This window comes from Lithobates pipiens, unplaced genomic scaffold, assembly GCF_037356315.1.
Source record: "Lithobates pipiens isolate NorthernLeopardFrog02 unplaced genomic scaffold, aLitPip1_a1.2 Scaffold_19, whole genome shotgun sequence".
NCBI classification, from domain to species: Eukaryota; Metazoa; Chordata; class Amphibia; order Anura; family Ranidae; genus Lithobates; species Lithobates pipiens.
The window spans coordinates 500214580-500242129 of record NW_027507764.1 but is presented as its reverse complement, the minus strand read 5'-3'; the positions used below and the strand labels follow the sequence as shown (position 1 = coordinate 500242129).

Here is a 27550-nt window from a genome sequence, read left to right as displayed (position 1 = left end):
AAAAATCAGAATCATCGTCACCATCATAACATTATTTTTATTATTGTCCAATGGTGGTGGGTCTGAGACCCCAGTAGTTATCCTTTTTTGTTCATTATTTTTATTATTGTCATCATCATCATCATAACATTATTTTTATTATTGTCATCATCATCATCAACAACAAAGACAAAGTAATAATAATATAGTTGATACAAAATCAGAAAAATGCCACAATATTATTATGAATAATAATAATCATCATCATAATAATAATCATCACAATTTTAATATTATTATTATCAACAACAACACTAAAGTAATATTATTAGTAAAAATAATATCAATGTTAATTTACAATTATGAATATTAATAATAATATTACAACTAATAATGATACAAAACAAAAGAATTTATATAATAATAATAATAATATTAATGCTGATAATACTACTACAACTACTAATTGATGCTATTGTGAAAAGTAATAATAATAATAATAATACATAAACATATTAGAAAACTGACAGTTATTATTATTATTATTAACACTAAAATGATCTTGTATCAGATCTCCTGAGGGTGGCATTGCCCGGATTGACACCCCATTTGGTATATATTTCTCTGATTGTATATGGCCATGCCCAGATTGGGGTGGAATGAGTGATGGGAAGATTTTTGGACCTGTGGATGTGTGGGATTTTGCCCATCTCCTCCTCCTGATGGGGGAGATTGCTGGAGGCAGGCTGGGGGTGTCACAATGCCCTGTCCCCCCCTGCAGCTCTTTGTGTCCTGGACATCATTTACATTCAGCGATGACATTGGCAGACAAGCTTTGTTTAACCCTCCGCTGGCCAGAGGGCAGAGCTGCTGCAGTGCAGGTTGTGCTGGGCTCAATAATCTCAGCTGACCTCCTGCAGGATGAATGTGCTGATCTCCCCATGTACTGATCTCCCATAGACTGGTGGAGGAGCAGAGTGCTAGGAGAAGGAGAATGAGTTTATTTGTATATTGTGGGCTGTAAACATTTTACTAGAAGAGCCCCCCTCCCCTCCCCCCTCCTCTGGGACTGGTATGTGTTGTGTGCTTTTATCAGCATTCTCTGTCCACATTGAGCCCCATTATGTGTGCTCTGCCATGGAGGATTAGCTTCACCTGTGTTGACTCTGCTAAGTGGCCATAAAAGGTGAAAATGCAGCTTAACTCTTATATTGACTTGAAGTGAACCTGTGCTTGGTGTGTGAAGGGCAAAGCTAAAGTGTAAAACCCCAGCCCCCAGCTATTTTTATGCTGTTTGTAGCACTGGGGAAATTTCCCTTCACTGCCTGTCCCTGAAACACAATAGAAAGATATTCCCCAAGTAAGGCCCACTTGAAGCCCCCAACATCACGTAATGGCTGCACATAAAATTCAGACAATATTCATTATCACAGACAGCAAGCACACAACATGATAAGTCAAAGACTATAGGCATGATACAAGAGATGGTCAGAGACTGCTGTGGACAGTGCAGATTTCCTATAAGGCACTGTAGGCATGTCCCTACAGGTGCCCTTCATGGAGGGGCATCCGCTATGGTGGTGTGGGGGACCTGCCAGAAGGGTGACACCATCAAGCAGAGTTGCTGACAGGGGGGTAGCACAGGCTCTCCTGTAGGGGGCCCAGGCACACAGGGGGCCAAACAGTAGGGAAAACCAGTTGTGAGAAAGACAAGAAGGGTGATTGGTGCTGGGGGAGCAATCACAGGAACGATGCCCAGTTTGCAGATACGATACAAGAGATGGTCAGAGCCTGCAGACATGATACAAGATATGGACAGAGACTGAAAACATGATAGAAGAGATGGTCAGAGGCTGCAGACATGATACAAGAGATGGTCAGAGACTGCAGACATGGTACAAGAGATGTTCAGAGACTGCAGACATGATACAAGAGATGGTTAGAGACTGTGGACATGATACAAGAGATGGTTAGAGACTGGGAACATGATACAAGAGATGGTTAGAGACTGCGGACATGATACAAGAGATGGCCAGAGACTGCAGACATGATACAAGAGATCGTCAGAGACTGTAGACATGATACAAGAGCTGGTCAGAGGCTGCAGACATGATACAAGAGATGGTCAGAGACTGCAGACATGATACAAGAGATGGTCAGAGACTGCAGACATGATACAAGAGATGGTCAGAGGCTGCAGACATGATATACGATATGGACAGTGACTGAAAACATGATAGAAGAGATGGTCAGAGACTGCAGACATGATACAAGTGATGGTCAGAGACTGCAGACATGACACAAGAGACGTTCAGAGACTGTGAACATGATAAAAGAGATGTTCAGACACTGTAGACATGATACAAGAGATGGTTAGAGATAGCAGGCATGATACAATAGATGGTTAGAGACTGCAGACATGATACAAGAGATGGTCAGAGACTGCGGACACGATACAAGAGATGGTCAGAGACTGCAGACATGCTGTAGGAGATTGTCAGTGCTTGTAAACATGCTATAGGAGTTGTTGGAGACTGGTGACATCTTTCAGTCATAGACTGAACACATACCGTATATACTCGAGTATAGGTCGACTCGAATATAAGCCGAGGCCCCTAATTTACCACAAAAAAACTGGGAAAACTTATTGACTCGTGTATAAGCCGAAGATGAGACATGCAGCAGCTACTGTTACAGCTTAAAAGAGTGGAAAAGAGGGTCAACAATGCCCATCTGCAGCTGCATACCTCCCTGCATACCTCCCTGTGTACCTCCCTGTGTACCTCCCTGTGTCCATTGCAGCCTACCTGTGTCCTGTGCATGCCTCCGTGTGCCAATCTGCAGCCTCTGTGTCCTTCTGCAGCCTGTGTCCTTCTGCAGCTCCGTGTGCCATTGTGTGCCATTTTGCATGTATCAGCATGTCATAAAAACATGCCAGGATTCAAAAGCCGCACCTCTCCTCCTCGTCTGTGACAGACGGCGGCCATTCCACTGTTCAAAAGCCGCGCCTCCCTGTCTGTGATAGGCGGAACACTCAATTTCCCAGTAGTCAGTGTTCCGCCTATCACGGACATCCTCTCATCCTCGTCCGTAGTATGAGGATGAGCGGATGTCCGTGATAGGCGGAACACTGACTGCTGGGAAATTGAGTGTTCCGCCTATCACAGACAGGGAGGCGCGGCTTTTGAACAGTGGAATGGCCGCCGTCTGTCTGCACGACATGCTGATCAGGTAGGCAGACGGCGGTGAATCGAGTATAAGCCGAGGGGGGCACTTTCAGCCTAAAAAAAGGGGCTGAAAATCTCGGCTTATATACGGTATTATATGAAGTTGCTAGAAATCCCTACTACAGTATAGCAGGGCAAAATGGTGCCAGATGGCCACATGTGGCCCCCGGGCTGCAGGTTGGGCACCAGGGATCTAAAGGGAAGGGGAAAGTGATACAGAAAGTAATAACTGTATGGGGATGTGTTGTTGGTTCAGTTCACACCACACGTAGGAAATGCTGCCTTTTCATGCAGTGCAGCTTGTTGTGAAGCACTAAACTGCATGTGTCCCATAAAGATGAATGAAATCTCTTTCTGTTACGTTTCAATGAAATAAAAAAAAGGAAAAAAAAAGATAGCGTAAGACATTCTGGCAAAGCGTCACACCGTCCCTTTTCCACATATACCAGGGGCCATGCATTATACAGAGATGAAGTATACATGTAATTGAAGGCAATGGTACAGATAGAGCATTGTTCACATCTTGGTTTTTGACAGATTTGCTCAGGTCTGTTTTATTTGTCAGCTTTTATGCATTATGCAACCCGCAGAAGTCAATGGTAATGCATAAATACATATGTATGATGGGTTTTGCTTACGGTTCCAGTTCCTATTAGTAAACTTAAATAATTTTTTATTGGCCAACATGAAAGACATTAAAAATGTGCATCAATACATTTGAAAAACACACATCAATGCACACTGAAAGAGGAGGTAAAAACGCATGAAAACAAATGCAAAGGTGTGAACCTAGCCTTGTGTGTGCGCTGCTGGTGTGTTGGCAATAAAAACCTGACATATATTTCAGGGTTGCCAACCCCCATGACTTTTTTTCTGACAAAACATGGAAAATGTATTGATTGAGCACATTTTATACTGACAACCTGACATATGACAGAAGTGCCAATTATAAGCTAACACAATCAATATTTAAACAATAAAACAATATATAAACATTAACAATATGAGCAATACTGATAACAAGTAATCTGCATGGCTTTAGAATAAAAAAAAATAGCATGACAAAATGTGAGCAAGACTAGGATTATAAAAGACTTGGGGCACGCTGGGGTAGGGCAGAAAAACAAGCTCTGCGGCACCCTTAGCACACTAAAAATAATCTCTGACTAGTCTCTGTATGAGCAGCACACATACAGTATACCCCAGTTCTTCTACTCCTAATTATTGTACCACAACAGACAGTCTCGCAGACACACATAAACCTCAGGACAAATGATAAAAAAAAAAAACATTTCCATTACATATGTTTTTATGCACACAAAAAAGATTAGATTTTGTCTTACTGAGTAAACCTTTAAGAAGAACTTCATTAAAACCAACAACTGTTGAGACAATGAACACCTTAGTTAGGGCTATGTACAACATCATTTTTTAGAGTGCAGGGGTCAGGAGTAAGTAACAACAAAACAACACATGGAGTGCAGCAGGATGAGACCCACAATGACATCAGAGCCCTCCCTGTACATCAAAGTCTTCCTTAGAGCATTCCTCTATACTTCAGGGTTCCCAGAGTCCCTCCTTACATCAGAATCCCCCTTGCATCAGGGTCTCCAATATTCCTCTATATGCCAGAGTGCCCAGATTCGCCTCATTGCATCAGAGTCCACAGAGTCCCTTCTTACATCTGTGACCCCACAGTTCTCCCTTATGTCAGTGTCCCCAGAGTCCCCTCTTATATCAGTGTCCCCCCTTACATCAGTGTCCACAGAGTCACACTTTCATTATAGTTCTCAGTGCCCCCCTTTACATCAGAGTGCCCAGTGTCCCCCCTTATATCAGAGTATTGAGCATTCTCTCCTTACATTAGAGTATCCAACATTCCCCCCTTACATTAGAGTTTCCATCTTTACCAGTGTTCCCTCCTTACATCAGGGTCCCCAGAGTTCTCCCTTACATCAGAGTCTGCAGAGTTCCTCCTTAAATCAGAGTCCTCAACATTAACTCCTTACATGAGAGACCCTATTATACCAGTGTCCCCACTCCCCCTTACATCAGTGACAGAAAGGGGAGAGAGGGGAGAGGGAGGGGACAGAAGAGGGCAGCAGGAAGAGAGGGGGAGAGGGAGGGGATAGAGAGGGAGGGGGATAGGAAGAAAAGGATGGAAGGGTCTGGGAATGCTTTCCCCATGTTTCTAGTGGGCAGGGCAGTCCATGTGAACCTAGCTAAGAGTCACTCTTAGGCCGCGTACACACGGGCGGACTGTATGGCCTACTTAGTCCGCCGAAACACATTTCAGCGGACAGTCCGCTCGTGTGTGGGCTTCAGCTGACTTTTTCAGCGTGCAGTCTGGCGTACTAAGTATTTCGGAATTTCCGTAATTCTGTCCGTCATACTTTGGTTTCAGCGGACAATCCGCTCGTGAGTAGGCTAGTTCGACGGACTAAGAATGGCGCATGCTCAGAAAGGATTTACACAGCGGAAGGTTGCATTGCTGTGTATTGGACTTCCTATTTCTAGTCCCGTCGTACGTGCTGTACACGTCATCGCGCAAGCTTTCGACGGACTGTTTGTGCATCCGTGTGTGGTCAAGTCCGTTCATTCGAAAGTATGACGGACTGTCCGTCGGATTGTATGACGGACTAAGTAGGCCATACAATCCGCCCGTGTGTACGGGGCTTTACTCTGAATTTCATATAGTGCAGAAAAGACCTAATGTATGTACAAAAAGCAGACACATGATAAAGCCATGTACAGTGCAAATACAGACCTCTAACTAGAGCTAATTTATCTCCTCTTCCATAATGCACTCCTGTCCTGTATTTACACCTTAACCTGATCTGATCGCACAGTGGCCATGCCTTCAATCCAGCAAGCTGCACCAAACGCTGGTGTAATTTTTATGATTATGGCAGGCTGGTGAATGGTGACGTAGGGGAAGGGGAACAGGTTGCAGTCAGAAGGTCTTATTGGCTGCAGGTGGTGGAGATAGATGCCTGTGATTTCTTATAAGGCACCATCCCGTACCTATAGAACATGCATTTTACATTCTCCTGACCCCCACAGAAACATGGGGAAGGAAAGGAGACCTTTAGAGATATTGTTAAAGTGGTCGTAAACAGCTGTGAAGGAGGAAAGAGTAGTGAGGTTAGGTGCATATAAGGGGGTCAGGGGTCTTGCATAGGCAGGTTAGAGTGTCTCTTAAACACGTTACAGTGAGTGCTGGGAGGCAGGTACGTTTGTTTTGGCCTTGAATGTGCATTGGGGTGCCATTAAAACGAATGGCAAAACATGGCAAGTGAATGGTGAAACGTACTATACATGCACAGAGATTTGTTGTAATGTGTTATGCCACGTACACACGATCTGAATTTCCATCAGAAAAATCTTGGATAGTTTTTCCGATGGAATTCCGCTCAAGCTTGTCTTGCATACACACGGTCACACAAAAGTTCTCTGAACTTTTGACCGTCAAGAACGCGGTGACGTACAACACTACGACGAGCCGAAAAAATGAAGATCAATACTTCAGGGCATGCATCGAATTGTTTCCGAGCATGCGTAGCAATTTTGCGCGTCGGAATTGGTACAGACGATCGGAATTTCCTATCGGAAATTTTTCCAACCGAAAAATTTAGAACCTGCTTTTGCTGGCGGGAATTCTGCCAGCAAAAGTCCGATGGAGCATACACACGGTCGGAATTTACAACCAAAAGCTCTCATCAGACTTTTTCTAGAGGAATTTACGATTGTGTGTATGGGGCATTAATGTGCAGTACAATTTGCAAATGAAAATGGATAGGGGCCTAAAAGTGTAGGCATATATCTATACATACAGCTGAAATGCATAGATCTGAACTATCGTACTGAACAAAAATGTTTAATTCTGTTTAGCGAGTTTTCTAATTCATTCATCTCTGCCAGACACTGTGCGATGGGACATTGATAAAAAGGTCATCTTTAGGCTCCTTTTACATTAGCACATCTCCAAAGCCGCATGGTTTCCAGTGCGACTTTAGAGCGTGACTTTGATGTGACTTTTGGTGCAACCTTGATCTGACTTTACATTCTCTGGGCCAAAGTCACAACAAAAATCAGATAAAAGTAGTGCAGGAACCTTTTCTGAAGTTGCAGCGACTTCTGTAGTGTCAGTAGGAATAGCTCTCATAGAAATACACTGCATTTTACATGTGCAGCTACTTGGGGTCTCACAAGTTGCACAAGTATGAAAGGAACCTAAGAGGCCATAATCTTTTATTGCTGATAAAATTGAAATAGCAGGAAGAAAAAAGACCACCAATGTGTTTTGGGGTCCAAACAGAACCCCTTTATCAGGGCCTGAATAAATGAAAAGGCTTCCTATAAGACTGAAAAGAAAAAAAAAAAGGCAATAGATGACCATTTGTTTTTCTTGATTTCAATAAAAACAATGCAGCTTAGTCAAGGTTGTGATTGGATAGAAAGAGAACGGTTCCTCATCTCTGTGTACCCTTCTCCAATCAGCAAGCTCCATTTATTAGATTACAGTAGAGTTTGACTGGCTTGCAGTATTGTTGCTATCTCTTCCAGTTGGAAACTGCTGTGTAGGAGATTATAATGAGGAAAGTGGAAAAATAGCACTTGACCGGTAGGGTTATCTCACTGGTATTGTTATCTTAAAGTATTGATATTGAAGTAAATGATATGGATCGTGTTATTATTTAATTTTTATAAAAAAAAATTTCAACCCAATTAATTAACTAAAATGGTAGGATTTATTATTCCTGTTCTCATATTTGTCAGAGGTTCTAGTATATTGATTATCTACTTAAAGAGAAAGTAAAGTCTTCCTCTTTAATTGTACCTACAGGTAAGCCTATTGTAAGACTTACCCATAGGTACTGTAAATATCTCCTAAACTTGCACCATTAAGGAGATATTTACTATATATTCTGCCGCCGATGTCATCGGCGCATTTGCACTGAAGGAACAGCCTGCTTTTCAATACTAATGGCTATTTGGTATTTCGTTTTTAAATATGACCCGAGGGGATTTTATATTGGATTGGACTGATATGGAGATGTCCTTATGTTTCTACAACATGAAGGGACCCCCCCAAAATTTCACTGGATACTTTTTGGGTTGCCCCCCCTGGCTTTTATTGGAATGATGTTGTGTCTGGACCTATTAGGCTTATCAGAAAAGTACTATTTCAAAAACATTTAAGGCTTTTTTTGCACATTTCTGACTGTTGTACCAAGGGTTGGGTTTATTTTCAGTGCTCCTCGGTTCTTCTACTACAGTCTGCTAAAGACAGCAGCGATGGGCCTCATTCAGGAGGCTTATGGGCAGTGGCACTAGCTAAAGAGCTCTAATGTAAGAAGCCAGTGAAAAAGTTTCAGCTCTATTGCATTCTTTCTAGACAGAAAAAGTCCACATGTAACTAACCTTTCTGTTTTTAGTTTATGTTCAAGAGTTAAACCACCAGTTTCTGGTATCTCTCAGACTCCACTGGTTGTGTTTGGGTTTCCATGTCAGCACTTTGACTGTTATGGGGGAGTCCCATTCTTCCTGCTGAATTTATAATTGATTATATGCTATAGCATTATGCACTGTGCACACCTCACTGAACAGGAGGAAGTCATTTGCACAGGCGACTCCGTATCTTGCTTGATTTGCATTGTTTTGTTACATACATAATAGAGTGTTGTACCTTGCCTTGTGCCAAATTTGTGTCCAAATCATTTGGTGGAGGGGGGATTATGGTGTAGGGTTGTTTTCAGGGCTGAGCTTGGCCCCTTAGTTCCAGTGAAGGAAACTCTTAAGACGTCAGCATACCAAGACATTTTGGACAATTTCATGCTCCCAACTTTGTGGGGACAGTTTGGGTATGGCCTCTTCCTGTTCCGACATGACTGCGCACCAGTGCCCAAAGCGAGGTCCCTAAAAACATGGAAGAGTGAGTTTGGGGTGGAGGAACTTGACTGGCCTCCACAGAGTCCTGACGTCCGTCTGATAGAACACCTTTGGGATCAATTAGAATGGAGACTGCGAGCCAGGCCTTCTCTTCCACATCAATGCCTGACCTCACAAATGCGCTTCTGGAAGAATGGTCAAACATTTCCATAGACACACTCCTAAACCTTGCGGACAGCCTTCCCAGAGGAAGCTGTTATAGCTGCAAGGGTTGGGCCAACTCAATATTGAACCTTACAGACTAAGACTGGGATGTCATTAAAGTTCATGTGCGTGTAAAGGCAGGCGTCCCAATACTTTTGCTAGTATAGGGGGTTATTTACGAAAGGTAAATCTACTTTGCACTGAAAGTGCACTTGGAAGTGCAGCCGCTCGAAATCTAAGGGGTAGATCTGAAATGAGTGGAAGCTCTGCTGATTTTATCATCCAATCATGTGAAAGATAAAATGCTGTTTTTTATTTTCCTTGCATGTCCCCCTCGGATCTACAGCGACTTTACTTCCAAGTAACCCCATAGCGTATATGTAATGGAGCAAAGCCATTGATCACTGCATAACGTTTGCAATTTAAGCAATATCTTTTGTTGGTTAACTTAAGTATATATGCATTGGCCGGGTGGGAGCCGTCTACTTCTGATAGGACGTTCAGGAACGTCCTTCAGAAGGAGCGGGATCGCGCGTGCGCGTGCCCGCGCAGCGGCGCGATCCCGATGTGCTCGTGTCACCCGGACACGCCACATCTCAGATCGGCAGGAGGGCTTTGTAATTGGCCCTCCTGATCACATGACGGCCGTGTCCAATCACGGCCGTCATGTGATGAAAACAAACAGCCGGTTGCTAGGCAATCGGCTCCTCCTCTCCTCACACAGAAGTCATTGCTGAGGAGAGGAGAGCAGATCGCTGCAGCCGGCTGATGATCAGTGAGTATGAGCTGTTTTTACAGCTTTTTACTCACTGATCATCAGTCTAGTGTAAACACACAACACACCACACAGTGTAAACACAGTCTCCACATATGTCCCCATAACACACATGTCCCCAAAACATACATGTCCCCAAATAATAAAAACACATGTCCCTAATAACAAAAACATGTCCCCCACATATGTCCCACTAAAATCACATGTCCCAATGATTATGTGCACACATATGTACGTGATCACACAAACCAATTATTATACACTTAACAGATTTTTTTTTACCAAAAACATGTAGCAGAATACATTTTGGCTTAAATTTATGACAAAATTTGATTTTATTGGATTTCTTTTAAAATAGAAAAAAGAAAATATTGTTTTTTTCCAAATTTCCGCTTTTTTTGCGCTTATATCGCAAAAAATAAAAAATGGAGTCGTGAATAAATACCACCAAAATAAAGCTCTATTTGTGCGAACAAAATGATAAAAATTTAATTTGGGTACAGTGTAGCACGACCGCGCAATTGTCACTGAAAGCGCTAGAGCGATGAAAGCTGAAAATTGGGCTGGGAAGGAAGGGGGCAAAAGTGCCCTGTATTGAAGTGGTTAAAGATTCAAGCTTTTGGAACCTTCCTTATGTCCCTACATACAGTATGTGTACAAGCAGCCCATGACCTATGGGTATCCTTGGTTGATCATAGACAGGCTGAACTCCAGGCAGACATAGGAATCAACATCTTGTAATTCCCTGTGAAGTAGAATGCATGCAAATATACAGACAAGCAAAATCGTGTGTTGTGTTTATCAGTCTACTGCCGTCTTTACTGTCTAATTATGGGTTGTGGGTTTGGAGGTGACCATAAGGTATTGCATATCTGCAGACTGCAGTGGAGAAAAGTCAGGGCACCAGGCAGGTAGATTGACAAAAGTACAAATCCTCTAGCAGATAAAACTGTATTTATATTTGTACTCCATCTGTGGTTTATATTTTTAAATATTCAATCGAGAAAGGAGAGTATATATAATTGTATCTGTGCAGACTGAATGGAGACAGATTGCAAAAAAACATTTTTGAAAGTAAAGCAAAAGAATTGTTAACAGTGTTTGTGGTTTTTGTTCGGGAAAGTCTATTTCAAAATCAAATGTTAAAAGTAAACAAAATTTTGAGGTATCTTTGTATGACATTTGCCAAGTCATCAAATGTACTGAGAATTTTTGTAGGTATGTTCGTTAAAAAATTCTTCCAGTCCATGACCATCTTTAAATGGGATTCCATGGGTCACTTTAAGTTACAGTGCCTTGAAAAAGTATTCATACCCCTTAGGCCGCGTACACACGGGCGGATTGTCTGCCCAACTAAGTTCGTCAGACAATCCGACAGACAGTCCGTTCAACTTTTGAATGAACGGACTTGACCACACACGATGAACAGACAGTCCGCTGAAAACTTGCGCGATGACGTGTACAGCACGTACGACGGGACTAGAAAAACAACGTCCAATACACTGCAATGCAACCTTCGGCCGTGTAAATCCTTTCTGAGCATGCGCCTTACTTAGTCCGTCCAACTTGCCTACACACGAGCGGACTGTCCACTGAAACCAAGTTTGGACGGACAAAACCAAGTTTGGACGGACAAAATTACAGAAATTCCGAAAGACTAAGTCCGTCAGACTGTCCGCTGAAAAAGTCCGCTGAAGCCCACACACGAGCGGATTGTCCGCTGAAACACGGTTCAGCGGACTAAGTTGGGCAGACAATCCGCCCGTGTGTACGCGGCCTTAGTCTTTTTGGGGATGTCTCTATCAGCTTTACACGTCTAGAGTAACATTTTTGCCCATTCTTCTTTGCAAAATAGCTCAAGTTCTGTTAGATTGCTTCTCTGATTAATGCTCTCCTTCCCCAGCCTGTCAGTTTAGATGGACAGCCATGTCTTCATAGGTTTGTAGTTGTGCCATACTCTTTTCATTATCAGATGATGGATTGAACAGTGCTCTGTGAGATAGTCAAAACTTTGGATATTTTTTTATGATCTAACCCTGCTTTAAACTTCTCAACAAACTTTATCCCTGACCTGTTTGGTGTGTTCCTTGGCCTTCATGATGCTGTTTGTTCACTAAGGTTCTCTAACTAACCTCTGAGGGCTTTACAGAACATCTGTATTTATACTATATTTATAATATATTAAATTACACACAGGTGGACTCTATTTACTAATTAGGTGACTTTTGAAGGCAATTGGTTGCACTAGATTTTAGTTGGGGGCATCAGAGTAAAGGGGGCAGAATATAAATGCATGCCACACTTTTCAGATATTTATTTGTAAAAAAAATTTGAAAACCATTTAGCATTTTCCTTCCACTTCATTATGTGCCACTTTGTGTTGGTCTATCACATTAAATCCCCAATAAAATACATACGTTTTTGGTTTTAACATGACAAAATGTGGAAAATTTCAAGGGGTGCATAGCTGCCAACAGTTTCCCGGGACATTTACAGGTTTTAGACCCTTGTCCCGGTCTTTCCACGTCCTGGGCCAACCACCGGCCGCAGCTGCCGGCTGTGAAGAAATGGCCCCCGGGATCTCTATGTGGCTAGCAGGTCTTTTTTCTGTGTACAGAGCAGAGGGGAGAGGCCTCCGACTTGGGCAGCTAATCGGCTTTACTCTTTAGTGTACTATCAAAGCAATTAACTTGTACACTGATGCTCGTTAGCTGTCTGGGTCGGAGGCCTCTCCCCTGCACTGCACTTTACACAAGGAAGAGACCTGCTAGCTGGAGGACAATCCCATGGGCACCGCAGAGCTGCCGTCCACCCCTTCCCCCCTCTTAGTGAGCTGACAACCAGCAGGGGGAGATGCTGCAGGCACAAGAATGTTGCAGGTGAGTGACCATCATGGGGTGATCTGCTGGATGGTCTGTGTGTTCGGGGGTACAGAGTGCTGTGTTGGAGGTGCACATCAAGGGAAGTCCTGTACCATGCCTGCACCCTCTCCTGTACCATGTCCTCACCCTCTCCTGTACCATGTCCGCACACCCTCTCTAACAGTCTCCTGTACCATGTCCGCACCCTCTCTGACCATCTCTTGTATCATGTCCTCACGCTCTCTGACCATCTCTTGTATCATGTCTGCAGTCTCTGACCATCTCTTGTATCATGTTTGCACACTCTCTGACCATCTTACTTTCTCTCGTTTTCTCTCTCCCTCTTTCTCCCTTTCTTTCTCTCTCCTCTATCCCTCTTTCATCTCAGACTCCAACCACACGCCCACACGCCCATTAAGCCACGCCCTAAATGTAGTCACACCCATTTTTCGATGCAGCTCATTTTTTCTCTCGGCTACGCCGCACCTACAAATTAATGTCCGCCCCTAACTAAAATAACACTCTACCTATATACAAAAAAGTGTGCCTATTCATTTTTTCAGAATGTTGGCAACTATGGGGGTGTGAATACTTTTTCAAGGCACTGTAAGTCCCAGCATGCTAAAAAGAACTGATAACAGGAAGGTTGTATGGCAAATCAATACATTGGTACATCATTTGGGGTGCTCTCTGCTGATTAACTACCTCCCACCCGCCGTATAGACAAATTAAGGCAGCTTTGTTGTTCTGGTTGACTGCTTGATGCAGAGTGGCGCAACCCCGACTCAGGATAGACTTGATGACGCTGCTCTTTACCCATGTGATCAGCTGTGTCCAAACAAGGAAATGCCAGTTATCGCCTCTCCTCGCCTCACACTGACAGAGTGTGAGGAGAGACGAGCCAATCAGTGGAATTTCTTGCAGGGGAGACCTGTACAGATAATCAGAGCACTGATCATCAGTGCAGCCCCAATAATGCCCAGCAGTGATGCGAGTCTGTGCCCATCAGTGAAAAATTAAAAAAAACAGCTCTAATTGTGTAAAAAAAATTATAAAAATGTCATTTGGATCCAACATTGCATGATCGTTCAATTGTCGTTCAACGCGTGACAGCGTTGAAAGCTGACCTGGGCAAGAAGCATTAGCTTCTGTGTGCACCGATTGGCCAGCAGGGGAGCCAATCAGCAGGTCTGACAGACTCGATGTCCGCCGGCCGCCCGCAATCATCTCCGCAAAGATCTCTGTTCTGACAGGGGATTACACTGAGATCCTACCTTTCTGCTATGCAGGAAGACCGATCGCTGTGTTATCCCAGGCAGCCCAGAGAACCCAGAGAACACAGTTAACCCCTTGATCGCCCCTGATGTTAACCCCTTCCCTACCAGTGCCATTTATACTGTGTTAGTGCATATTTTAAGCACCAATCACTGTAATAATTTCACTGGTTCCCAAAAAAGTGTCAATAATGTCAGTTAGGTGTCCGATCTGTCTGCCGCAATATTGTAGTCCCGCCGCCATTACTAGTAAAAAATAAATAAATTATAACAATGCCATAAATCTATCCCATATTTTGTAGACGCTATTGCTTTTGCGCAACCCAATGAATATATGTTGATTGGGGGTTTTTTTTTTTTACCACAAATATATAGCAGAATACATATTGGCCTAAATTGATTAAGACATTAGATTTACATTTTTTTTATTGAGAATGTTTTATAGCAGAAAATAAAAAATATTGTTTTTTTCAAAATTTACGGTCTTTTTTTGTTTATAGCGCAAAAAATAAAGAGGTGATCAAATACCACCAAAAGAAAGCTCTATTTTATTTGGGTACAGTGTTGCACGACCGTGCAATTGTCAGCTAAAGTAACGCAGTGCCATATCGCAAAAAATAGGCTGGTCAATAAGGGGGTAAAACCTTCCGGGCTGAAGTGGTTAAAAGTGATCACATGCTCTCTGTCCTCATCTGTATAAGAGCTGGGGGAGGAGAAACATCAGTACACTGAACTTCCATGTGGAAGGCTGTGCAGGGAGGGGGGAGAGGGGAGTGTCAGAACAAGTCTGATCATTGGAGAAGAGCAGTCTGAGTTCCCAGCATAGCCAGAGATTTGACCACAGTATGTCCATCTGCTTAGTGTGGTCAGTTTTTTAATAGGAAAGCAGAGGGACTGTCAGGAACAACAGGAATTTCACACAAAGGAAGCAATACAAAGAGAACAGGATACTTTTCATACAAGTACATAGTACAGCAGGCACATATTAAGAATATGAAATATTGGGTTTACATATTCTTTAAGCCCTAGTCATACCTGTGCATTTTGTTACATTTCAGGAGTGAAGAGCTGAGTGTTTTAGACATGTTTGACATGTCGTTTGTGTGTTAACATTCTTCCCTATAAAACACATGTTTTGCCACAAACCACACCAAAGATGTAGCCAATACAATTTTTGTAACGCACCACATCCTTAAAGTGATTGTAAAATCTAGTTTAAAAAAAAAAAAAAAAACACAAACATGTTATACTTGCCCCCTCTGTGCAGTTGGTTTTGCACAGAGCAGCCTGGATCCTCCTCTTCTTGGGTCCCTCTTGGCTGCTCCTGGCCCCTCCCTCCTATCGAGTGCCCCCACAGTCAGTAGCTTCCTATGGGGTCACCCGAGCTGAGTCACAGCTTTGTTTGTCCATTCAGACATGAGCCCCAACTTGGAGCCGCCCCCTTTCTCCCCAGATTGGCTGACTGACTTTAATTTACAGCCACGGAAGCCAATGGTGATGCTGCTGTGTCTCAGCCAACCAGGAGGATGTGTCCCGGATGGCTTAGACATTCATGGTCCTCATTGGAGAGAGATGGGGCTCAGGTAAGTATTTGGGGGGGGGGGTGCTGGGGTGCCTGCTACATACAAAAGTTTTTTTTTTTTATCTTAATGCATAGAATACATTAAGATTAAAAAATCTTCTGCCTTTACAACCACTTTAAGAATTCTAAAATGCACCAATGTGCATAAGGCCTCATTCATCTCTTTATCTATAAGCAATGTGAAGATATTCATTTTCAAAGTTTACAAACAAGCACTGTTTTTTATGAGAACAGATCTTGGTAGGCTAACAGCCCACATGGGTGCCTAATGTTTTGCCTGAGTCTGGATCAGATCTGGATCCCCTGCTGTTGCAAGTCAGAATGGAAAAAGGATATAATATATATGACATCTGTATTAATTACAATTTTTCCTCCATGGTGTAATAGAGCAAAAGTAAACCCACGTGATCCCTATGGATGACCAAATGTAAGTGGAGGGGCATATTATATCCTCTTATATCCTCGTAAATCCAGTCAGGTCAGTAAAAAGTAAACCTAGATGCAAACTTATTGCACTGGGACCACCAAACACGAATGGACCCACATGTGGGTAGATGTAGGCATACACATATCTGCTTTCACCGGTCACCCATAAGGATGCATTGCAGTCCATTTTCAGTCTGTGTCAGGGGCGGACTGACCATTGGGCCACTCGGGCACTGCCCGAGGGCCCCATGACACTAGGGGGCCCCATCAGGGTTGCCAGCCTCAGTAAAACCAGGGACAGTATGTAAAAATTTGTGTTTTTTTTGTTTTTTTTACATCTGTCTCTGAAATGTTCTTTACCGACATCCTTTTGGTCTAAAAATCCTGAGATCATAGCTGCCCCACCTCTCCAGTACCTTCTCAGCCAATAGAAACATGTCTGTGTATACTGTGTGATTGTATACTGTGTGTGTGTGTGTGTGTATACTGTGTGGCCCCATAATCTCTGATTGCCTGGGGGCCCCATAATCTCCTATTGCCCGGGGGCCCCATGAGTTGTCAGTCCGCCCATGATCTGTGTAATTATGGGTCAAACATGGACTGCCAGAACATCTGCGTGAAAGGTAAATACTGACTGAAACCAGGCTTTAGAGCCTAGAGTCTTTCTTGTGATCTTTGAGAAGGAATAACTTCACATTAAAAACAGTTAGGCCGCGTACACACGCGGGGACTGTTCGCCCAACTTTGTCCGTCAAACAGTTTCAGCAAACAGTCCGCTCAAAATTAGCATGGAAGGACTTGCCCACACACGACGAACGAACAGTTTGCTGAAACCGTGCGCGATGACGTGAACGGCACGTACGACGGGACGGAAAATACAACGTCCTATACACTGCATTATAACTTTCGGCGTGTAAATCCTTTCTGAGCATGCGCGGAACTTAGTTTGACGAACAAGCCTACACACGAGGGGACTGTTCGCTGAAACAAAGTTTCAGCGGACAGTTTTACGGAATTTCCGAAAAACCTTGTTCAGCGGACTGTTCGCTGAAACTGTCCGCTGAAAGCCCACACACGAGCGGACTGTCCGCCGAAACACTGTTCAGCGGACAAAGTTGGGCGAACAGTCCCCGCGTGTGTACGCGGCCTTAGGGAGGTCCGAGATGGCTTATTGTGAAAGTGTTTCTAAAGGCTCTAAGGCATTCTATGCTTTAAGTTAAAAAAAACTTTTGGGTGCAGCTCCCCCCAGCCCCCCTTTATAGTTAACCTGAGCCCCATCTTGATCCAGTGATGTGCGGTGAGAGCTGCGGCTCTCCCGGCTCTCTCTCTCCTCATTGGCTCACACAGCAGCGGGAGAAATTGTCTCCTGCTGCTGTCCATCACAGCCACTGAACCAGTGAGGAGAGAGCAGGGGGCAGGGCTGAGCCGTACTCTGTGTGTGTGAATGGACAAGAGGCTTGCTATTGAGGGCACTTGGGAGGGGGGAGGAGCCAGGACCAACCACCAAAAATTAGAGGGCATGGGCTGCTTTGTGCCAACCCACTCCACAGAGCAGGTATGTATAATGTTTTTTTTTTTGTTTTTTTTATTCTTTCCTTTAGAATAACTTGAAGCTATTTTACTGCTTATTAAGAATATGCAAATAGTTGAATGTCCTTAGTTTGGGTACAGGTGCACTTTTATGTCTGTTATATCACTAATAGGTTAATGATTAATTGTTGAAGCATCTGTTTCTTATGTAATTTATAAATAAAGCTGTAAATATTTTAGGCAGTCTCTAAAACAGATGGTGGCAGTATTTGAGGCTCCAAAAATGTTATATTCTCTTCACAACTCCCATACATAATATTAGTCTAATTCTTTCATGGCGCTACAAGTCCCAGCATGCTGCTCTAGGCCTTGTAGTTCCACAGCAGTTCTAAAGCCAGGGTTTATGGTGCTGTGGAAGCCTTTGTTCCTTTAGCTCGTTATTAATTGTTAACACTTTTTTTATTGTGATCTACAAGACTTTGTGATACAAGCATGGTCTTTGATACAGTAAGAGGACTGAACTATATTTAGAGATAATTAGATGAAGAGCCTTGAAGTTCCTAGTAGTTACAACAGGTAGACAGGACACGTTCCAGACTGTTAAGTGAAACTGACAGCATTTTTTTCCTTTTATCTTGCAGACGATCTCTCCCATTCTCCTGCTAGAAGACAGAGGTATTTGTTTGATGTATCAACTTTGTCAGACAAAGAAGTACTAGTGGGAGCTGAGCTAAGGATCTTTCGGAAAACTCCCATGGAGCTGGCAAAAGCCCCCTTGGGGCTGTACCACCTGCAGATTTTGCCTTGCTCATCTAAAACCCCTTGGGATTCCATCACACTGGACCTACGGGAAACGACTGTGCCAGGGTGGGAAGTCTTCGACGTGTGGAAAAGCCTGGATGACTTGAGAATCAGAAAGCAGCTTTGCTTGGAGTTAAAAGCCATCTCAGCCACCTCGGGACTTGAGGTGAACCTAAAAAGTTTAGGTTTGGCTAGAAAACCCAGATCGCAACAGGAGAAAGCTCTTCTGGTGATATTCACCAAATCCAAGAAGAAGAACCTTTATAATGAGCTAAAGGAGCAGGTTCATTCTTCCAAGGGGCTGGAAAAAGAGGCCAGATTTCAATTTAAAACTAAGAGAAAAAGAAGGACAACTTTTAATAGTCGTCATGGAAAACGTCACGGAAGGAAATCTCGACTTAGATGTAGCAAAAAGCCATTACACGTGAACTTTAAGGAATTGGGCTGGGATGATTGGATTATAGCTCCCTTAGAATATGAAGCATATCACTGCGAGGGAGTCTGTGATTTTCCTTTAAGGTCTCATCTAGAACCCACCAACCATGCAATTATCCAGACCTTAATGAACTCTATGGACCCAGGATCTACTCCTCCTAGCTGTTGCGTCCCTACCAAATTGACTCCTATCAGCATTCTTTACATTGACGCTGGTAATAACGTGGTCTACAAACAGTATGAGGATATGGTGGTAGAGTCCTGTGGCTGCAGGTAGCAGATGCTAGTTTGGTGACTCTCAGTCTTATCGGAATTGATAGGATGAAAAACAACAAAAAGAACTAAGGGACAAGAGCGGGCTGGTCCAGGACCGAGTTGTGTAAAATTTCAGGGGAGAAGTGGTAACATACGTCTGGCCCCTCCTTTTACCCTAGCAGGATATATCATACGCTGCAAGAAAGGCACTGATCAGTGACTGCATGGTGTGCACTGTGCTTTTCACAGACACTTTACATATAAAGCTACACATTTCTAACCACGGGTGAGCAAAGAAAGCCACGACCACCTTTAATTGGGTCATATTTTCTATAAATCCTCCAGATGGAAGGCAGTTATTATCTGATCCTTCAAATAGAGTTAAAAAAAGCAAAAAAAAAGCAAAGAGAACTTGGTTAGAGCTTTGATTGTCATTTGTCTGATTAGAGTTCACAGTGAGTTCTCTACAATAGTCTCATGTTCCTTGTAAGATGGCGGGAGGAGGTGGAAGCGAGTCTGATGGTGGCACTTTGTTATCCCTCCCCATTAAATCTGATGGAACCCACACCATCCAGATCTAGCGGTGGGAGTCACGTCTGGCTAGAAAAGGATTATGTTGCTGCTTTTTCTTTCTGTTGATTTTTGAAGTGTACACAAGATGCAGTGACAGGCACCTGTTCAAACTGAGCCCATTTAAGATTACAGGAGAGTAATAGTCTGTTCTTTTCATGGGCTGGCATGCGGAGAGTAATGAGAGCAGCCAACAAGCATACAAGCCCCAATAAAAGTTTTTTTTCTTTTCCCAGCTACCTTCCTTATCGTAGCAAGTAATCCAAAGGATGATCCACATCACTTCACAGGCAGAGGTCACTTAGTAGACACAATGACACACAGCTGAAAGAGAAGGAAGGGTGAAAACTGAGATATTAAGGTGAATTGAGTGTCTGACGGGACAAAGAGAAAAAATTGTTTCAAAAAGTGGGACTTTTAAGGCACATCGTATTACATTAAAATGCTTTTTTTTTTTTTTATTACAGTCAACTTCCATAAAATACTCTTCATTTTGTTGTACAAAATACCATAGAACAATACAAAACAGATATTAAAAGCATAGTATTGAGTGAACAGTATATGATGTCACAAGATACTAGGCCTCTCCGTCCAACCTTTTAATTCCTTAGCGCAATTATACCAGGATAATGTATATATCATTTTCAACAATTTTTATATTTCGGTGTTTTTATTGAGTTTTTCAGAAACAAAAAGAACATACAGGAAAAAAAAGAAAAAAGTATACGTAAAGTGGTTGTCGAACATCGACATCCGACATTATATGCTTGAGGAAAGAAGAGCATCAAACATCGGATCACAAAGTGTATTAACTCTCTAAAGTTTAGATAATTTAAAGAAGGAAAATTTTCCAGGAGTCTACATGGTAAGACCTTTGGTGCCAAGTGGTCCAAGGTGCCCGGTTATTGATGGCAGAGGACAGGTGGCCTTCAGCCATAGCATACTGTACATACGTTCAATTTTCAACAATTCTGATTACTTTTGTACAGATGTTTTTGTGAAGGAATAAATACACCGCTGAAGTGGATAATGAGACAAGTTGGGCCACAAGAAACCAGTATTTTGTGACATCATATACTGTTCAGTCACTACTATGCTTTTAATATCTGTTCTATGACATTTAACAACAGAATCAAGAGTATATTCATGGTTGTTGACTTTAACCACTTGCCGACGGCAATACGTATATATGTAACGTTGCAATTTGCAAGTGGTTTACCGGGATTATGGTTGAAGATATCAGCCATAACTCTGGTATAATTTTTTTCAGCTGGCGGCTAGCTTTCTCAGGAACCCAGTCCGAGTGGCTCATAAGCTGCTGGATGGGTTTCCAAAGTGGCAGGAGGGGACGTCCCGCCCCCCCCCCCCGTCGCTTGCTGTTGTTTCTCGGGCTTACCGTTTGTGCCCGTTCTCCCGAGTAACGATCCAACGGTGCGGCCGTCTGTTCCCAAAAGCAATCAAAGATTCTTTATCAACAATGATATATAATATAATATAATATATTTATGACCTTGGAGGACCGGAGAGATGTCATGACGTCACTTCTGGTACAGGCTGGAAGTACTTTTTTTTAAGCGAAAGATCCAAAAAAAATGCTTTTGCTCTTTTGCCTTGAAAGGTAAAGAAGAGATTTGGGATCTTTTTGACCCCTGATCTCTCCATAAAGAGGACCTGTCATTCTTATTTCTATTACAAGAGATGTTTACGTTCCTTGTAATAGGAATAAAAATTATCCCAAAAAAATAAAACATAAATACAGGGACAGTGTAAAAACAAAAAGTTAAGTAAATAAGATTTTTTTTTTTTAAAGCACCCCCATCCTTCCGTGCTCACACGCAGAAGTGAGCGCATACTTAAGTCACGCATGCATATCTAAACAGCATTCGAACCACAAATGTGAGGTATCGCCTAGATTGAGAGCAGTAATTCTAGTGCTAGACCTCCTCTCTAACTCTAAGTCCTTGTACACGCGGTCAGACATTCCGACGGAGAATGTCCATTCGGACCGTGTTGTCGGATAATCTGACCGTGTGTGGGCTCCATCGGACTGTTTCCGTCAGAATATGCGACTGACAAAGTTTTAGAGCTGGGCTATAAAATTTTCTGACAACATGGTCCGATGGGACTTTGTCCTATCGTTTGTAGAGAATTCCGATCGGACAAAGTGCCACACATGCTCAGATCAAATTCCTAGACCAAAGCTATTGGCTACTAGCCTGAACGTAGTCCCGTTGTAATGAAATAACGTCATCACGTTACCTACGATCAAATTTTCAGACAACTTTGTCCGACCGTGTGTATGCAGCACAAGTTTCGGACAAAATCCGTCAGACAAAATCCGACGGATTTTGTTGTCGGAATGTCCAACCATGTGTACAAGGGCTAAAAGGTATTTAAACTGTCGCCTATGGAGATTTTTAGGTACCGTAGTTTGTCCCCATTCCACGAGCATGTGCAGTTTTAAAAGTGTGATATGTTAGGTATCTATTGAGTCGGCGTAACATCATCTTTCATATTATACAAAAAAATTGGAGTAAATATTGTGTTTTGTTTTTCTTTAACCCATTAAAGTGCATTTTTTCCAAAGAAATTGCATTTGCAAAACTGCTGCGCAAATACCGCATGACATAAATAATGTCAATGGTCGCCATTTTATTCCCTAGAGTCTCTGCTAAAGATGTTTGGGGGTTATAAGTAATTTTCTAGAAAAAAAATACTGATTTAACTTGTAAAAAAAAAGTGCCAGAAAAAGCTTGGTTGGCAAGTGGTAATAATTTAATGTAATATGATGTGCCTAAAAAGTCCCACTTTTTGAAACAATTTTTTCCCTTTGTCTCATTACATATTTAAATGGGGATGTGGCATTACTTTTTTATACACATTGTACAATGAGTGTCTGACAAATCATACATAAGGCAGTGCAAGGCATGTTATATTTAATTCTTTATTGATCTGACCTAAAGTGTATTTAAACCTGAACAATAAGCTTCTCTTATTCGCTCCTCTTTGTTTTGTTGAATATATCAATGCAAACATGTTGGATAAGTGCAAAAAAAAGATCTATTTATCCTACAAGAAATCCTGTGAGCTGTTATGCTGTGATCTCTGCTTCTGCTGTACTGAAATCCCATGCAGTGTTATCAGCCCTGCCCAGTTTACCTCTGTGAACTACATAACAGATCCCTCATATTATGGAGATGTGAAAAGGTGGAGGTGTCCTGTAGTCCAAATTAGGAACGAGCAGTTAGTAGTGAGTAGGTGACAATGCTGCTCCTCTATAGATAGTATAGTAAGCATTGTCATATTAGGACAGGAAGCATGTTACTGGCAGGATCACCAAGTGAAAATAAAGAAGACAAAGCCTTAAAAAAAAAAAAAAGTAAAAACAAATGCAGCCACCACATTTAAAAATTGGTAAGCTGCAATATATTAAATTCTTGGGTTTAGATACACTTAACAAAGTTGCTACAGGTTACTGCACTTATCTTATAGTCACTGTAATCTACACCAAGCCACTTTGTGTAAAACAATACAAGCTTTTCCCATGGATACTAAAAGCGTACTCCTTGTTTTTTGACATTCCTGGAAGATTATTAGCCTATGAGAGCCTCAGGCAAAAGAAAAAAGAAGAGAGATTTGTGCAAAATGCTAATTACCGGTTTGGTGGAATCAAAATTTCAGTTTAAAAGATCTTCAAAGCAATATATGACTTACAGTATGACAAAGAGCTTGTCCACATGTGTTTTTTTTTTTTTCATTGCTTTTAAGAGCTGGTAGCGGTTTAATGAGAACTGTCTGCATTACACCCAGCGAGCAATCACATTCTTCCTTGATGACAGCTAGAATTTCATTATCTGTATTTGACTGGTGATATTAATACCACCAACTGGCATTTAGGGTACAACTGTAACCAACCAACTTTTTTTAAATTTGCTACTGGAATGGACAATGAAAATTTCAGCCTTGTGATTATTATTTGCTGTATTTTTACAAAGAAAAAAACTCCATTAGACCTTAGAGGCACTTAAAATATAGATTAGGGGTGGGGGGTTACTAAGACTGGAGCACTTGGAATCTGGTGTAGCTGGGCATGGTAGCCAATCAGCTTCTATCATCAGCTTGTTCAATTAAACTTTGGCAATAAAACCTGGAAGCTAATCGGTTTCTATACAGAGTTGCACCAGATTTTGCACTCTCCAGTTTTAGTAAATCTCTCCCATTGAGTCTCAAGTGAAATCTTCAATGTGTTGCTTCTTGTCAGGTTTTTTTAATTGTTCTGAATGCATCTGTGGAAGATTAGAGCTGGTAGGTGAGTATTTTGTAGCCAAAGCTACAATTTCCATATACCAGTGTGTTCCAGCATAATCACTCAATTACAATACAGTGGAAACTTGGTTAATGAGTAATGCGGTTAACAAGCGTTTTGAAAGACGAGCACATTTTTTAAAAACATCCTGACTCAGTTTGCGAGTGTTGTCTTGCAAAACGAGCAGAATTCAAGCTAATGGGGTGTGCAGTGGCCAGAGGTGCGGGGGCGCCGGTGACACTCAAAACGATTCAAAGACGTTTGTAAATACTCTGTTTCCAAGTGTTTCCGAGCCTTTCCAAGGGTTTCTGGGTTCAGCAGAGCTGTCCCCGAGTATTTCCGAGGCTCTCTGGCGCCCCCCACCTCTGGCCACATATTGCATGCAAAAGAAGTCAACGCGGAACAAATTATCTTCATCTCCATTGACTTCTATGGGGAAACTCGCTTTGATATGTGAGTGCTTTGGATTACAAGCATTCTCCTGGAATGGATTATGCTCATAATCGTAAGGTTCCACTGTATATGTTTACCAAGTTTACCACGTACCACCTGGAAACTGTCACATCTCAACTATACCCTGAAATGTTCACATGTATCACCCATACCCTCTAAATCCCAATGATTTATGGAATTCCATATACTATTTAAATTACCAGAACCAACCAATCCAGTTTGGTTCCCTGAAGATTTAGGGCTCTAGGCATTGAAAGGTGATGATGAATCTGTACATTTTCTATATGCTTATTAGTACCCTTGAAATTCCACAAAGTGCAATTTGATACTGAGCAATGATTGGCAAATGGTAATTATAGGGACTTTGCCTCTGCCTTTACAGCCACATTGCGAGTCGCTTTTGCAGGCAAAGCTTTCTGAAAGTGTCAAAGCTTACTAGCTACCTCCAGCCTCTCACACATTCCTATTGACCAGTGAGGTAGCCCTTCTGTAGGTAGGTAGGGCAGTAAGCCAGAGGTGGGTAGGAAGGGGCAGTTAAGCAAGTACAATAAAAGTGAACTCCTCCTTCAAAGCTGAATTCCAGGAAAAAATAGAGTTTTAAAAGTTAGATTGGGCCAGCGTAGTTACCTCTAATGATTGCTCTGTAACATCAGGGGGGCTGCTTGGTATGCTCAAATGGTCAATGATTATCCATTCCACATACAGTCTGAGGTACGATCTTCTGGGTAGTGATACTGTGATTTTTTGTTTCTTACAGTAAGTATAGCATGTCGCTCACTCTTCACCTCCTCCATTCAAAAATGTCTTGTATCCTTTTCAGAGAAACTCTAAAACTTGATTGGACATCCACACATCTTTTATATCTTGTCCAATCACAGAACATCTTGTATTTACTGAAAAGAATACCAGATATTGTTGTGAATGAAGGAGGTGATCAGCAAGTGTCCCGCTAGTCTCTTTCACTCTTTGTCGGAATCTGCCTGGAAGGTCACAGCCGAGACTGCATGTGGCATGAACTACTACTGACAATTCAATCCCCAACAGTCCTCCAGATCTTACAGGGCAATGATTAGTGACAGGGCTTTTTTTCAGGGGGAAAGTGTGGGGAACACAGTCCTGGCACCTCCAGCATTGAATGTATGTAAGGCAAGGGATCCTGGAGGGTTTATGGATGCAGGCTGCTGGGTGATCTAATGTTGCTGGTGGGGAACTATTGTTGCTGAATGGTCAACTGTCACTGGGGGGGATCTATTGTTGCTGGATGGGGTATTTTGTTGCAGGGGTGTCTATTGTGTGGGGGGATCTATTGTTGCTGGATGGGGTATTTTGTTGCAGGGGTGTCTATTGTAATGGGGGGGGGGGGATCTATTGTTGCCAGCTGCAGTGGATACATTTTACTGTTTTTCTTGTTATCATTATGTAATTCTATACAAATTACTAAGCACCACATAACGATACTTGGTTCTGTATTCTCTAAAAGGGAAAGTACTGGGAGGTTGGTAAAGGGTGGAACCAATGAATGGTGCTCAGAGGTGGGTAGGGGGTGACTCTGAAGGGGAGTACCAGCACATTTGACCAATCCAACTTTTAAAAATCAATTTTTCCTGGGGTTTAGCTTTAAACAGACATGATGTGCTTGCTAGGTCTTTTTTTCTTTTAATTAAAATACAGATCTGTTATGCCAGCCATACATGTTGGTAGCCTCCTAGCAAATGGAATGTGACTATATAAACCCCCCACTGTGTGGATAATGAACCTTTCATTACTACATTAACCATACAACATACACCACAGAATAATGATATAAAATGGCAACAACATTTTATTCTTTGTTTTTCCTTAAAAAAAAAAAAATTTAATTTAAAAAACTGTTTTGACATGTGTCGCATACTGTATATACTGAAGGTATACATTCATGATTTAAGTGAGTATTTTTTTTCAGACCCTGCTTTGCTCTTGCTGATTTGCTGGATCATTTACTAACGCTAGCTTTTTATTGGATAGACTTGGTTGTGGCAGTAATGAAATCCAAAGAGAAAAGCTTCCAGAGTTAATATTGCATAGCTGAAAATATTAAACGTTATTTACAAGAAGTGACATCTGACGGGTACGGTATGCACTAATGCCTAAAAATGCCCCAATGCCCCAACGTGCTTCTTGTTTGTACGAAGGCATCCCATTTGCTTTATGAAGAGGCCTTTAATGAGGCTGTGCATGCAGTAAAAAATACCTGCACTATTTTTTGCATCACAATGCACAGAGCATTTCTGTTTGTATGTTGCGATTCTCTATAGAGCAGGCCAGTTTTATTTTATTGTATATGTGCAATGGGGTGCCATTTAAATTGAATGTATACATGCATCACAATGCATTTGTGTAAATTCATCCTTAAAGTGAGTTCCACCCAAAAGTGGAATTTTGCTTTAAGCACTCATTGCCCTGTTACATGCCACATTTGCCAGAATATTTTTTTTGGGGGGGGGGGGGTGGGTACCTTCTTTTGAGAGGGACTTCATGTCCCACTTCATTCTTCCATCTTCTGGCTGCCTAAGAGACTCTTCCTCTCCCCCTAGGTGGCTCCTCCCTCTCTGCAATCTTCTGGGACATGTCACAGGTCCCAGAAGATTACTTGGCCACTAGGAGAGCACAGTGCGACTTGCGCATGCACAGTGCACGCCCGGCCATGAAGTCACAAGCTGTCATGGCAGAGGGCCCATAGTTGCTATGATGGTGCCATGGAGAGGAGGGGGAGAGGAGCGAGGCCTTGGGCGGCCACATTACTGGACCATGGGACAGGTGAGTGACTGTTTATTAAAAGTCAGCTGCTACATTTTTTGTAGCTGCTGACTTTTAATAAACTGAAAAACAGTGGAACTCCGCTTTAAAGGTTTAGAACACCTTTACCAAAAAATTGCTTACGCAGGTAAAGTGCACCTGTAGATAATGAACTGTTCAGCTTTGACTGAGGATGAATAACGCC

The 27550-nt window shown here is 42.4% G+C and overlaps 1 protein-coding gene across 1 annotated transcript in view; it reads left to right on the top strand.

Moving 5' to 3' along the window:
• GDF6 (growth differentiation factor 6) overlaps positions 1-25864 on the top strand; it is a 74650-nt gene extending 48786 nt beyond the window's left edge. Inside the window, exon 2 of the mRNA XM_077493063.1 lies at positions 18392-25864. Within this exon, the coding sequence (XP_077349189.1) occupies positions 18392-19263 (872 nt within the window). The 3' untranslated portion in view covers positions 19264-25864. The remainder of the gene's footprint in view (positions 1-18391) is intronic.
• Positions 25865-27550: the final 1686 nt, after the last annotated feature.